Here is a 12,227-nt window from a genome sequence, read left to right on the forward strand (position 1 = left end):
CAGCACTGCAGATGCGGCTGCACCAGGGCTGAGTAGAGGGCAGGATGCCTCCCTCCCCCGGGCAGGTACAAGCAGCAGTAGCAGCAGCAGCAGCGCGGGCAGGCAGCCCCGGCCGCGGCACCGCCACAGAGGAGCCGCCGCTGCCGCTCCCGCCGGGGCGGGGCCGCTCGCAGGCGGCAACTTCCGGCTCGCCCCGGCCCCGCCCCGCCGCAGCCCCGGCTCCGCGCCGGGCCAATGGGGGCGCGGAGCCGCAGCCGGGCAGGTAACCCGGCAGCCAATCAGAAGGGCGCTGCGGGAACAGGTGGGCACGGCGAGGCCCCGCCCCCCGCCCCGCTGGCGGCCGCGCCAATCGGGGCAGGGAGGGAAGCGGGGAGGGAGGGGCTGCCCGCGGCTCTCGGCGGCGGCGGCAGCGGCGGCGGGGCTGCGCTCCCTGCCTGCCCTGCCCGCCCCCGACGGCCAGCCCCGGCTGTCCGGCTCCCCTGTCCGTCCGTCCGGCGGCCACGCCGGGAGGGCTGCGGCGGCCCCGCGCCGAGGGAGGGAGGGAGGGAGCGCGGAGGCAGCAGCCATGGCACTCGTGGCTCCAGAGACTCGGAAGTTCACGCGGGCGCTGAGCAAGCCCGGCACGGCGGCCGAGCTGCGGCAGAGCGTCTCCGAGGTGGTGCGCGGCTCCGTCCTCCTGGTGAGTGCGGCGGCGGCCCAGGCGGGGCTCCGGCCCAGGCCTGGCGGGGCTGCGGCGGCGGCCCCCGGGAGCAGACGGGCCCTTTGATCCTCGCCGGGCTGTCACGGCGGCGGGCGGGCGGGCTCTGATCCCTCTGCGGCGGGCCGAGGTGCGGGGCGGGCGCTGCCGGCCGCGGGGGATGCGGCTCCCGGCGGGCACGGCCGGGCGCTCCCGCCGCTCCCCGCAAACTTCACCTGTGGAACGGGCGGGAGCGCCCGGCCTGACGGGACACGGCCGCTTTCGCGTGTGTCGAAATTGCGGCGCGAAAGTGATTTTTCATCTCGCTGCTCTCTTTACAACTAAGATGCAGTTTTTCGTTGTGTCGTGCGGAATGGAAGGTGACCGCTGGCAAGTGCAGCAGGGATGTTTTGGTGTGTTGTTTATCCCGCTGTCCTGTACCCTGCTCGCACATGGTTGCTGCTCTCTCCAGTGCACAGTTGGGCGCGTTCATTTAATTGAAACTGCTGAAAGTGAATTTGTGTAAATAGTTGTCTAAATCGGGTGTTTCAGTTTAGAGATGGCTGAGAGGGTATCTTATCTGTGCATATAAATATCTCAAAGGCAGGTGTCAAGAGGATGGTGCCAAACTGTTTTCAGTGGTGCGCAGTAAAAGGACAAGGAGCAATGGCCATAGACACAAGAATTTCCACCTCAAGATGAGGGAGAACTTCTTTCCATTGAGGGTGGCAGACCACTGGAACAGGCTTCCCAGGGAGCTCATGGAGTTTCCCTCTCTGGAGACATTTGAAACCCACTTGGATGTGTTGCTGTGTCACCTGCTGCAGGTGACCTGCTTTGGCAGGGGGTTTGGACTAGATGATCTCTGGGAGCCCTTTCCAACCCTAAGAATTTAATTCTGTCAGATGCTGTACTGAGGCAGCAGGTGATGACATCTTAAACAGCCTCAGTAAGACTTTCCAGGGTTTCTCTCCTGGGACTCTTATTCATGGTATGCATTTGTTTTCTTTGTGGTTTTGTTATCTCCAAGGGGAATGTTTCAGTAAGCATTTAACTCTTCGAAACTGAAGAATTTTTGGTGCTGGCGTTCCTGATACTGGAAGCTGATCTGTCCTTTTTTATTAGCTCTTGCTAAGTATGATCTTGTCTTTTTTTAAACCTCCTGTTGGGACAGTGTCTTGTCACAGCGGTGTGTTTTGAGAGTAACAAATGCTGTAGCTGTGATTGAAAGACAAATACCTTTTTTTTAAAAGACAATGGCTCTAAAACGAAATTGCCCTTTATTCATCTATGCATCACAGAATTTATAAAATATGCAGAGTTTGGAGTCTTCCTGGATGCTGACATCTTTCCACAAGGTGCTAGCACATTTACATGGAGCAAACATCCAAATATGTTAACACTTCTCCAGGGATCAAGTACTTTTTGGCAACTGTGGAAAAAGAATATATGCATTTTAAAATATTTTTCGTTTTGGGGGGGGCACAAAAAATATTTAGGTATTTTCATGACCTAATTTTTTTTTTTGCAGTAGTTTGCAACCCTGCTATTCCCTCCTCTGCCTTTAGAAGGTTTTTCCTTTGTTCACTCATGACTAGTGTCAGTGAGTTGGAAAATATTTATGTGCATCTTTAATTAATTCAGTTTGACCATAATAATGGTGAACCTGGATTAATTAGATTATTAAGTACGTAATAGGGTGATAGGCACATTAGTGCCAGGTGTTTTTATGCTGTCACAACAGCATGTTCTGCAGAATTTTATGGAGATTAAAGAATTGATGGTGCGGAGTGATGTACTGTCTTAAGCTTATCCTGGATAAGGTCTTCATCAGCATTTTAGAGAGCAGAAGGGGTGACTTAACATTCATGTCAGGTTTTTGATCCTTTTATGTTAGCTTGATGCATGAAGCTGAATCCCCATCTCCCTCACATGCAGTCTTGTGCTGAAGTTCACCTTCCTATTTCAGCAGTATTTGGCCCAGGCTGCTATGTCTCTCTTACTATCAGTGCTGTTCTTTTTATCACTGAACTCCAATGTTCTTGTCCACACACTGTTTAAATAATGAAGTAAAAGGCTAGTAATTGCAAGTTTACATTTACATTTTCTTCCTCCTGTTAATATACTGTAACTCTTTTTGTTGAACATTGATGTTTGGAATGAAATAGTACTTTTTTAAAGGAGAAATTTTGATGGGATAGTATTGATTTTTGCTATAGAAGACTTAAAAAAAAACCTTTGCATCTCTAAGTTTGACAGACTGACCTGTTTCTTATCTGTTGGAGGTTCTGGGCTTTGTTATCTGAACAATCTCTTAGACTGACCTGGTGAAAATACGAGTCTTACCAGTGTTAGAGTAGTTGTGGAATGCTCTGTTCAGATGTGGGACTTAAAGTAAAGGAGACCCACTTTCCTTCCAAAGCTGCCTCTCACAGCTCTTTGATAAAGCACTTTCCCAGGATTTTTTCAACTGAGTTGTCAACAAATTGTCTTGCTTAAAACATAGTTGAGCACTGGTTACTAAAGGGATCTTACTGTCATCACTTGCCCATGAGCAAGTGCTGAGGTTTTCCACTACTGAAAAACTGCTGTTGGCCATTGACTAGTGGTGCAGTGTAGAATCTGGAGGTAGGAAGGAATTCTTTCCATCTAGTAGTTCATGGTGGATGATCTGTCCAGATCTTTACAACCAGCTATTACTTTGGACTGTACATCCCTGCAGCAGAACGTACTGAGCAGTGATGCAAAACATGCAGTCATTACTTGCAGTAGCAGATAAATGGGAGCTACGAATATTTCTGAGCTTGAGTAGATTCTATAAGTTGCTATTGTGGCTACTGTTTAACAGTTCCATCCATTTTTACAATCAACAATGTGTGGCTACATTAAAAAGGGAAAGAAAAGCTTTGCCCATATTTAATGGGGTTTATTAGATCACATTACTAAAATATGCTTATTTTTTTCTATTTTATTAATGTCCTTGAGATTATATTGATGAAAGAGAACTGAAAACAGCATGTCACCAGGGTAGTGTGGTATATCTTAAATTTTCAGATAGCTCTTCATTGGATCTGAAAGTCAGAGACTTTCAGCCAGCTGACAGACTAAATAACTTGACTGTGTAGTAAAAGAACATGAAGCAGATGTGGTTTGCCAAGCTAGTTTTCATGACAGAATGAAGCAAGCTGTCTTGTCAGCATTTGACATCTCATACGTTCTCTCTGTTGGATCTGTTGGATATAGTTTGCTGAACCAACAAGTACAGTTTGGTTGGCTGAAAGGAAATCTTGTTATTTGGCAATCAGCTTTTCACTGTGTTGTAAGGCACATCATGTATTTCTTGATTATTTGGATTCAGTTTTTATATTTTCTCCTTGACAGTAGCATCCTTGCTGAATATCCTCTTGTGCATTGTTGATGTTGTTTTGACTTCAGACTTGTCATGTGACTTAATTTGATGCCTCTGGCCACCCAAATACATTTATGTCTGAGAGAGAAGATTATGGGGATGACAAGTGTGTCTCTTAAACCAGCAATCTTGCCAAGAGCAGTTTTCAATGCAGTTTTAGTATTATGCATAATTGAAAGTGATGTCTTTAAGTGATGATGAGTTACTCAAAGCATGTTGCATACAGATCAGTGTCTCGTTCAGTAGTATGTTAATGATAACTCATCTCAGAGACAAAATTACTCTACATTAGGGTTATTTATAATAATATACCTATATTAAAGCTGGCATTTAATGATAATAAGCAATTAAGATAATGTTTGGCCTATGAAATTTGATCTGCTTTAGCCTAGCTGTGAATAAAATGCCTTTGTCAAATATGCAGATAATGAAAATGATTAAATATGCCAAATAATGCAGCAAAAGTTGTTTCCCCCATGTCAAAATTAATATTATTCAGAAGAAATTTGCGATATGGGAAATAGGATGAAATCTGAGAGATTCCCAAATTGCTCTATACAGTTCTTCTTTTTGATTTGGATATGTAAAATAGGTTTTAATTATTTAAAGGCTAGAACTGTATCTTAAGAGAGTCTTGGTTTTCATACATTAAGTTCAGATACCTGATGGAGCTGTTGAGTTCTAAAACTCTTCCAGAAATTCAGCTTTTCAGACATGGTAGAAAATCAGTATATCACAAAGGCAATGCTTGGACCTCCTACTGAGTCTTTGATCTCAAATTCATTGGTATTCCTTCTTTTCTTTATAAGATAATTATGTCAACTTGGTCCTTCCAGTCCTGATCACTGCTTCCTGTGAATCTCAACTCCATAAGATAAGATGATGAGGTGCACTCTATGCTGTATTATTGCCAAGTTTTTAATACAGTGTTTCCCCAAAAATGGGGAGGATTATGGGAGGAGGATGTAATATTTATTTTGGGTTGGCACTTTCCTTTCTGATTCCTGTATCATTTCATATGCTGTGTGCACAGAGGGCTTGTGTGCTTCTCTCCACAGCAGCTTCTCTGTATGTGATGAACAGAGTATTTGGATCCTCATTGAGTGCCAGATTTCAGTTGTAGTGTGTCTAGAAAAGAGGGTTGATGGCTTCCTTTAGCCAAGTAGGAATTCAAAAGTGGTATGTAATGCTAAAGAGATGAGGAAGGACTGGGATCTTTTAGAGCTGATGGGTACAGAAAAGCTGGAAACATGGGTGAAGCTTGATCTTTCTGTATGTGGAATTGTACACATAAAGAATTTGGAAGCAGCAAATTGTTATGAATGGATGAGTGAAAGCAGGGAGATGTGAACTGACACTCAAGATTTTAAAGGAAAAATCGTTGCTGGCAATGAACATCACCATAACATATTTCATCTTGTAGGAACGTGCTAAAAATGGTAATGCTCATTCAGTCACTCTGAACTGCTGAACTTAGTTTACCTGGGGGAAAAAGCCTAATCCTTGACCCTAAGAAGTTATTTTAGTTTATGGTACATACTGCTTACCTTTTGTAAAGGAAATAAAAATTCTCAGAGAATAAGGTATTTTTAAAAAAGTGCTAATTTTATTTTTGCAAAGTGCAATATATAAATCTTTTTGATTGGATAGAAGATAGTAGTTAGAACACTTATTTCTGGAAAGTCTGATACTGCAAAAGGGACTCACTGGGTGTGATGGACATTTCTGTGGTTGTAAAGATTCAGAGGCTGGACTAAAATTTCTGTTAAGAAATACTGTTAAACTTATTTGAATCTTAAAGTTCTTGCTCAGGAAGGCAATTTGAGAGACAAAATACAGGACAGTTGAGTTTCTATGTGAACAGGTAGATGTTTAAACTTTCAACAACATTAGATCATTCTTGTAAGGTGCATTTTCTTTATTATTTTCTGGAATTTTTTCTTTCCTGCTAGACAAGGATAATTAAGATAGAAGAATAAGTGCTTTATATAAGTAGTTGTTTCTAATGCAGCAAATGTCAGATACACCTGATGCTGGTTTGGGTTTTCCATCTTACTCAATATGGGATACCACAGCATACCTTATCTTTCCTCTCTTCCTCCTACTCATGCCCTTTAATCCTCAATCAGGATGTTTCTATCTCAATGGAAGTAGAACTCATTACACCTACATTTAAACTTGGGACTTTCACAACTCTGTGATTATTAATTTTTTTAAGATCTTGTGCAATAAACTTAAAAGCATGTATCTCAATTCAAGTCATTGGTTATGCTACATTATGCTTCAATGCAAATGCTTCAAAAAGGTCTGTAACCACTCATCTTGAAAACTAGACCCTTAGTGTAAACTGTCTTTTCTGTTGCATGGGTGTAAATGTTCAAGTAATTTTTAAGCCTGTGTGGTCATTGGGCACTCTTGTGAGTACTGTGTACCTGAGATTAGATGACCATCAGAGATATGAATGTGTGTGCAAGATCAACAATTTGTGAGCTTGTAATTTCTGCCAGATATTTGTATTTTTTAGGTAACTTGGAGATTCTGCCAAATTCATATGGATCTGCTCTAAAAATAATGAGAGGTTATTCAAAAGTTGTTGAAGCAAACAAGGGGAGGTCAGTTTTCAAGATGGCAAGCAGCTTGATTGTGGCCTCCTGAGAAATGTACAGCCTATATTGCTTTATTTAAGAATTTTTGTAATTGTTAGAGCTGGTTTGATACCACTGGTTCTTTATAGAAATAAAAAGTACAATAGCATCTTCTGTGCTGGTGTTCAGGGAGCTCTCATTTAGACCTGAAGTTTCTGATGGTGGCTGAAGAACTTACTAATGCAATGACTTGAAAAAATAATATGTATTAAAAGAACACATATGTAAAACTTCTTTCCTTAGCTAGTGTTTCTTTTTTATTTTGAAATTGAACACTCTCCAGTACTTCATTGGGCTTGGGTACTCCATAATTTTACAAGAGTAAAGACAAATCCATTTGTCCTTGCCCCTCCTTAGACTGTCTGTGTCTATGGAGAGCATTAATTATGCAAGGCAGAAAAGTTGCAGAAGTAGTCCATGAATGACACAACACTTTTCTCATTGAAGTATTTTTGAAATAACTTATTTCTAAAGACAAGAAGATACTCCAATAATTTTGGTCATGTAGCTTATTCAAGACCTTAATTTAGAAGGTGGAGAGATGGATAGAGAGATTGATTGATTGCTTTGTGAAAGGTGACTCATGTTCTGTCTTAGTCCAGAGGCAATGGTGTCTTTGGTCTCTTAAATTTAATAATCTGTGAGGTAGTGGTAGGTATTGCATCTTGAGAAAGTTATGGGTTTTGTTCTTTAAAATTTTATTTTATTGTAAGTAGTTCTTTTTGTGAGAATGAAACAGGTATTATCTCAAAATAGAGATTTCTTCTGGCACTAAAAATGCAATAAATTAACACACATTGAAACCTAACCCTTTTAACATTATGGACTGGATTTCTTGTATTAAGCAAGCACTAAAATTTCATTGGTGGAATGGAATCTGGAAAAAAAAAAGTGTTCTAGGTTATTTGAAGCTCTTCAGAAAGGAATCAGAAGCTCTAAACAAGGTTTTATGAAGAAAACTCTTGTGGACCACAAAGGTTTGGTCAGAGAAATTCAACATCTGTTGCTGATGTTGTCTTCTACTTGCACTCCCACTGTGACCATTTGGGAGAAATAGCAGCTTTGGTGCAGTTACATTAAGAAAATAAAAAGTCTTAATCTGACTGCAAAGAGTGAGGAATGGGATTCTCTTTTAGTGTAAGGCTGCATCTGTTACAGCAGTTTGTCATCTCCTCATCTGTGCCCAATGAATCAGGTATAAAAGGAGGAATGGGGAATCCAGGCTCTGTCTTCTGCATTCTCCTGCTGTGTCCAGAGATTCCTGGCAGTTCAGGTGAGGGGAAAAATGAAGAATAACAAACCAAAAGCCTTTGTTAAGAAGTCTGGATCTGGCTCCTCAGGCTGGTGAAGCTAACCATTGCATTCTGTGACTAGGCAGTGTTACCTTGGGCCTGGTGATGAATATCCAGAATTAAAAAAAAAAAAAAAAAAAAAGGGCAGCAGGTAAGATGTCTCCAAGGGATGGGATGCAAAGGAGTGCCATGGTTCTGTCACAGAGTTCCAGGCTGCCTGAGCCTGGAAGGGACCTTTGGAGGTCATTTGGTCCAACTCTCTGCCTCAAGCAGCGTCACTTAGAGCCAGTTGCCAAGGCTGTGTCCAAGGAGCTTTTGAGGATCTCCAAGGATGGAGACTCCACAACATCTCTGGGCAACCTTTCAATGCTTGGTCACCCTCACAGTGAAAAAGTGCTCCCTGATGTTCAGAGGCAGCTCTTGTGTTTCAGGTTGTGCCTGCTGCCTCCAGCCCTGTCACTGGGCATCCCTGAGCAGAGCCTGGCTCTGTCCTCTTTGCACCCTCCCTGCAGGTATTTAAACACATTGATGGGATCCCCCTGAGCCTTCTCCAGGCTGAACAGTGCCAGCTCTCTGATTGTTCTCATGGGAGGGGTGCTCCAGTTCCTAAATCATCTTTATGGCCCATTGCTGTGCTCTCTCCACTGCATCCGTGGCTCAAGCACATTGCAGGCTCTTTCAGACTGGAGTACTTGTTGGTGTCAATGTTAATGGAGGCTTTTTCTGCAATTCTGGTTTTAAACCTCTGGGTCCAGGCCAAGTTTTGGGTTGGGATCTTCTCTGAATAAAAAGGACCATTCCACTAGAGAACTAGCTAGAAATTTTCTTCAGCTCAGTAGCTGATGAAAAGAATACCAGGTAGCTTTAGAACAACATTTGTAATTCAATCCCTGCAACTGTGTCAAAACAACAACAACAAAAAAGAACATGAAAGTTCATGATCATTTTTCAATCTGGAGACTGGGAGGAGGAAGAGGTAAGTCAGCTGAGGCTGCACATTGCCTAAAAAATCAGATTCACAGTATTTTTATGGAAAGGTTAAATGCAAAGCAGACCTTGTTTTGTGCAACATTCTCAGTAACAATAGTTCAGAAAGAAAGTGTCAACTTTATAATTCTGAGCAAGTCAAGGAAACATGATTTAGACTGGCTTTTTTTTTCCTAATTGTATTTATAGTACTCATAGAAAATTTCTTCTAGTAACAATTCTAGGAAAGAATACTGGAAAAAAAATGTAGGACACTGACTCTACAAAAGTAGTCACTTTTCAAAATGATACCTTACTCTTCTAAACTTGTTTAAAGTTTTCAGGGAAGAATGAACAGTGTTAGTCCTTACAAGTCAAAATTAAATAGTCCCTTCTGAAGTTTCTTCTGCTAAGAAACATATTTTTTTCATGCAGTGGAAATATCAAGTGACCTCACATAAAATTAGCTAAGCTAGCTAAATATCCTTTAAAACACAACTTTTCCCCAAACCCAAATATGACAAGAGAAACAATGCCAAACCACCCAAAATAAAAAAAAAACCAAGGGAGATGAACACATAAATGTAGTCACAACAAACCTGAGAAGGAGTAATGCTGATCCATAGCTGCTAGGGTTCAGAGAAGCCTGTAATATAGATCCATCAGTGTAAATAAATAATCCTTAGCTGCTGCTTTGTGTTCTTCTGTGTGTTTTTTGATACTCAGGTGGAGCTATTGACTTAAGAAGAAATGGCACGTTGACAGATACTGATCTGGGTTTGGAAATTTGAGGCATAGATGAAACTGTTTTTAGTAGTTCCAGGTACTCTGTGGGTGGGGAGGAGTTGCTTGTTGAATTCAGAGATAAGACAGGAGCTTATATTTTGACTACTATAAAATTATTCTCCCAACAAAGAGTGGGAGAATTTAAATCAGAATAGATAAAACTTGCATAATTTGAAGTAGAGAAAGCATTTAAAGATCGGGTTACATCAGTGCAGGATGTAATACATTTCACTTGTTTTAACACCCAAATTGTAAAGTAGTTAATTTCAGGAGCCTGGAATTCAATGTGACTGAGTTTATAGACATAAAAATTGGTTTCAGCCTCCAAATCCAGAGCTCCCACTGCCTTTGGATGCTTTAGTTTTGATATGGAGATATATGATCTTGCTACCTTACTGGTTACCCAATGCACAGCTGCCCTTCATGGGCTGGAAGGAGTGCTGAACCATACATGAATGAGAAGGTAGATGCTCCACAGAAAGAGCTGGGTGTTTTCCATGGAGAGGCGAATGTCAATAAGATAGTTCTTGTTTTCATTTTAACAGGTTTGTCAAGAAATCAAAAGTCAAATGGAAATGCTGTCAGTATCAATGTACAGAAAAGAGGCTTGAGTTTTAAGGCGATGGAACGGTTGTCATCCATTTTTCTAGTTTGATCACATTGACAATACTATTTCACACTGTGCTCTTTAATGTTGCATAATGGTCTTTATAACCTTGGTTTCAGAGGAGTCCTGTCCTTCACCAGGGTGCTGATTCTGACAGAGAATCTGCTTGCCCTTCACTTCATGCCTTTCTGGGCTTGTTTGTAGCCATGTTGGTAAGGGATACCAGGCAATAGAATGATACAGAACTGAAACTTTGTGAAAATAAGATAGAAAGTAATCTCACCTAGCCCATATCTCATTTTTCCCAGTACAGTGATGTTGTCAAGTGGCATTTCAGATGTCTTTCTGCCAGGTGTATCTGCACCCACTTGCACTGGCACTTATAAGTGCAATGTCATGTTATCTAATCTGATAGATGGTTTACATGAAAATTGTAGTAGTATGTTTGTCTTTAAGAGATGTTCAAGGAGGCCACACTCTCACTGTTTGCTAGTCCAAAAGGGATTTTAAATCTGTGTTGGTCCTCAAACGTCAGTGAGTTTAAAAAGAGCATTCAGGTTAATGAATAGATGACACACATCATAATTATTTGAAGGATGCTATTCTAGTTTCCTTCAGAAATTATCCTGGGATTCTTGCTTGCCAGGCTTGTTATCACTTTGGAGTTATTTGCCTGGTATTGCATATGGCTTAATATGGTTGTTATATTATATTCTTCCCAGCCAGAGCACACAACATGATCCAGTAAGTTTTTCCTCACATTAAATATGAGGTTCCTATTAGGAAAGAAAAATCAACTAATCCTGCTGTATGCAGTCTTGCTGATAAAGTTCAAGGGACAATACACCCAGCATAATATTTTGGCAGCAATTCATCTCCTGTCGGGGAAGTTGGAACTTGTTCCTGGCAGAGCTCGGAACAAAGGAAAGGAGAAAGACCTGAACCTGAATGACCTTCTTAGACAAACTAAAAGTAAAAAATTGATGTCTGAGCCTGAAGTTTCTGCTGTTCTTACCTGAATACAGTAAGCTTGATAAAAAACTGGATTTTTTTTCCCCCTAGTCTGCTGTATTGTTGACCATTATTTATTCCATCATGGTTTCATAATAAAATAATATCCTGTAATTGCTGTCTTGGTTTGTAGCTCTCTGATGGAAATAATATTCTGTTATGGTTATTGCATCAGCTACTTAAAATCCCAGAATAATCACTTTAAGTTCGGAAAGCTGAAAGTTACGTGACCACTAGATGGAGTCCACTGAGCATATTTCAATATCAGAAATTCTGTGTTATGGCTTGCAGAGTTAAAAGGGGTAGGTGTTTTGTGTCCCATGCTTAGCAATAAATGCTCATTTATTCAGTTTAGATTGGCTTGGTCAACTTCCCAAAGTTCTTTGGGTTGTTCTTGGTATGTCTATCCTCAGGGTATGTTTGAGTTAAGTTTGAACTTAAGGCACAGAACTGGCAGATCCCATTGCTCATCTGTGGATCAATGTGTATTACTCATGTAAGAATGGACCTGTGAGAAGATTGAGCTTTCTGCAGCTCTCAGCTAATAGTTTTAGGTTTCATATTTAAGATATTTAGCATTTTGCAGCTAGCAGGGCTATAAATCTGTGTGCATCTCTCCATCAGTGCCTATATAATACCGGTCATATGTGTATGTAAGGTTTGAAATAGCATTTCTGAGATTGCTTCATTTATGCCTCCTCACTTCTCTAAATATATAAAAGGCATAATAGACCCAAAAAATACCTTGTACAGGTAGAACAGACTAAATCTTCCTCCAATTTTCATAAGCATTTCCTTTTACTTTTGATCCTTGACATTCGTGGCATCTTGTATG

General features: G+C 41.4%; 1 protein-coding gene across 4 annotated transcripts in view; it reads left to right on the top strand.

The window, feature by feature from the left end:
• The first annotated feature begins 442 nt into the window (after positions 1-442).
• DOCK9 (dedicator of cytokinesis 9) overlaps positions 443-12,227 on the top strand; it is a 113,935-nt gene continuing 102,150 nt past the window's right edge. For all 4 annotated transcript variants that reach the window (XM_054514125.1, XM_036393508.2, XM_054514132.1 and 1 more), the window contains exon 1: positions 443-679. In XM_054514125.1, the coding sequence (XP_054370100.1) occupies positions 566-679 (114 nt within the window). In that variant the 5' untranslated portion in view covers positions 443-565. The remainder of the gene's footprint in view (positions 680-12,227) is intronic.

Source organism: Molothrus ater, chromosome 2 (genome assembly GCF_012460135.2).
Source record: "Molothrus ater isolate BHLD 08-10-18 breed brown headed cowbird chromosome 2, BPBGC_Mater_1.1, whole genome shotgun sequence".
Lineage (NCBI taxonomy): Eukaryota > Metazoa > Chordata > Aves > Passeriformes > Icteridae > Molothrus > Molothrus ater.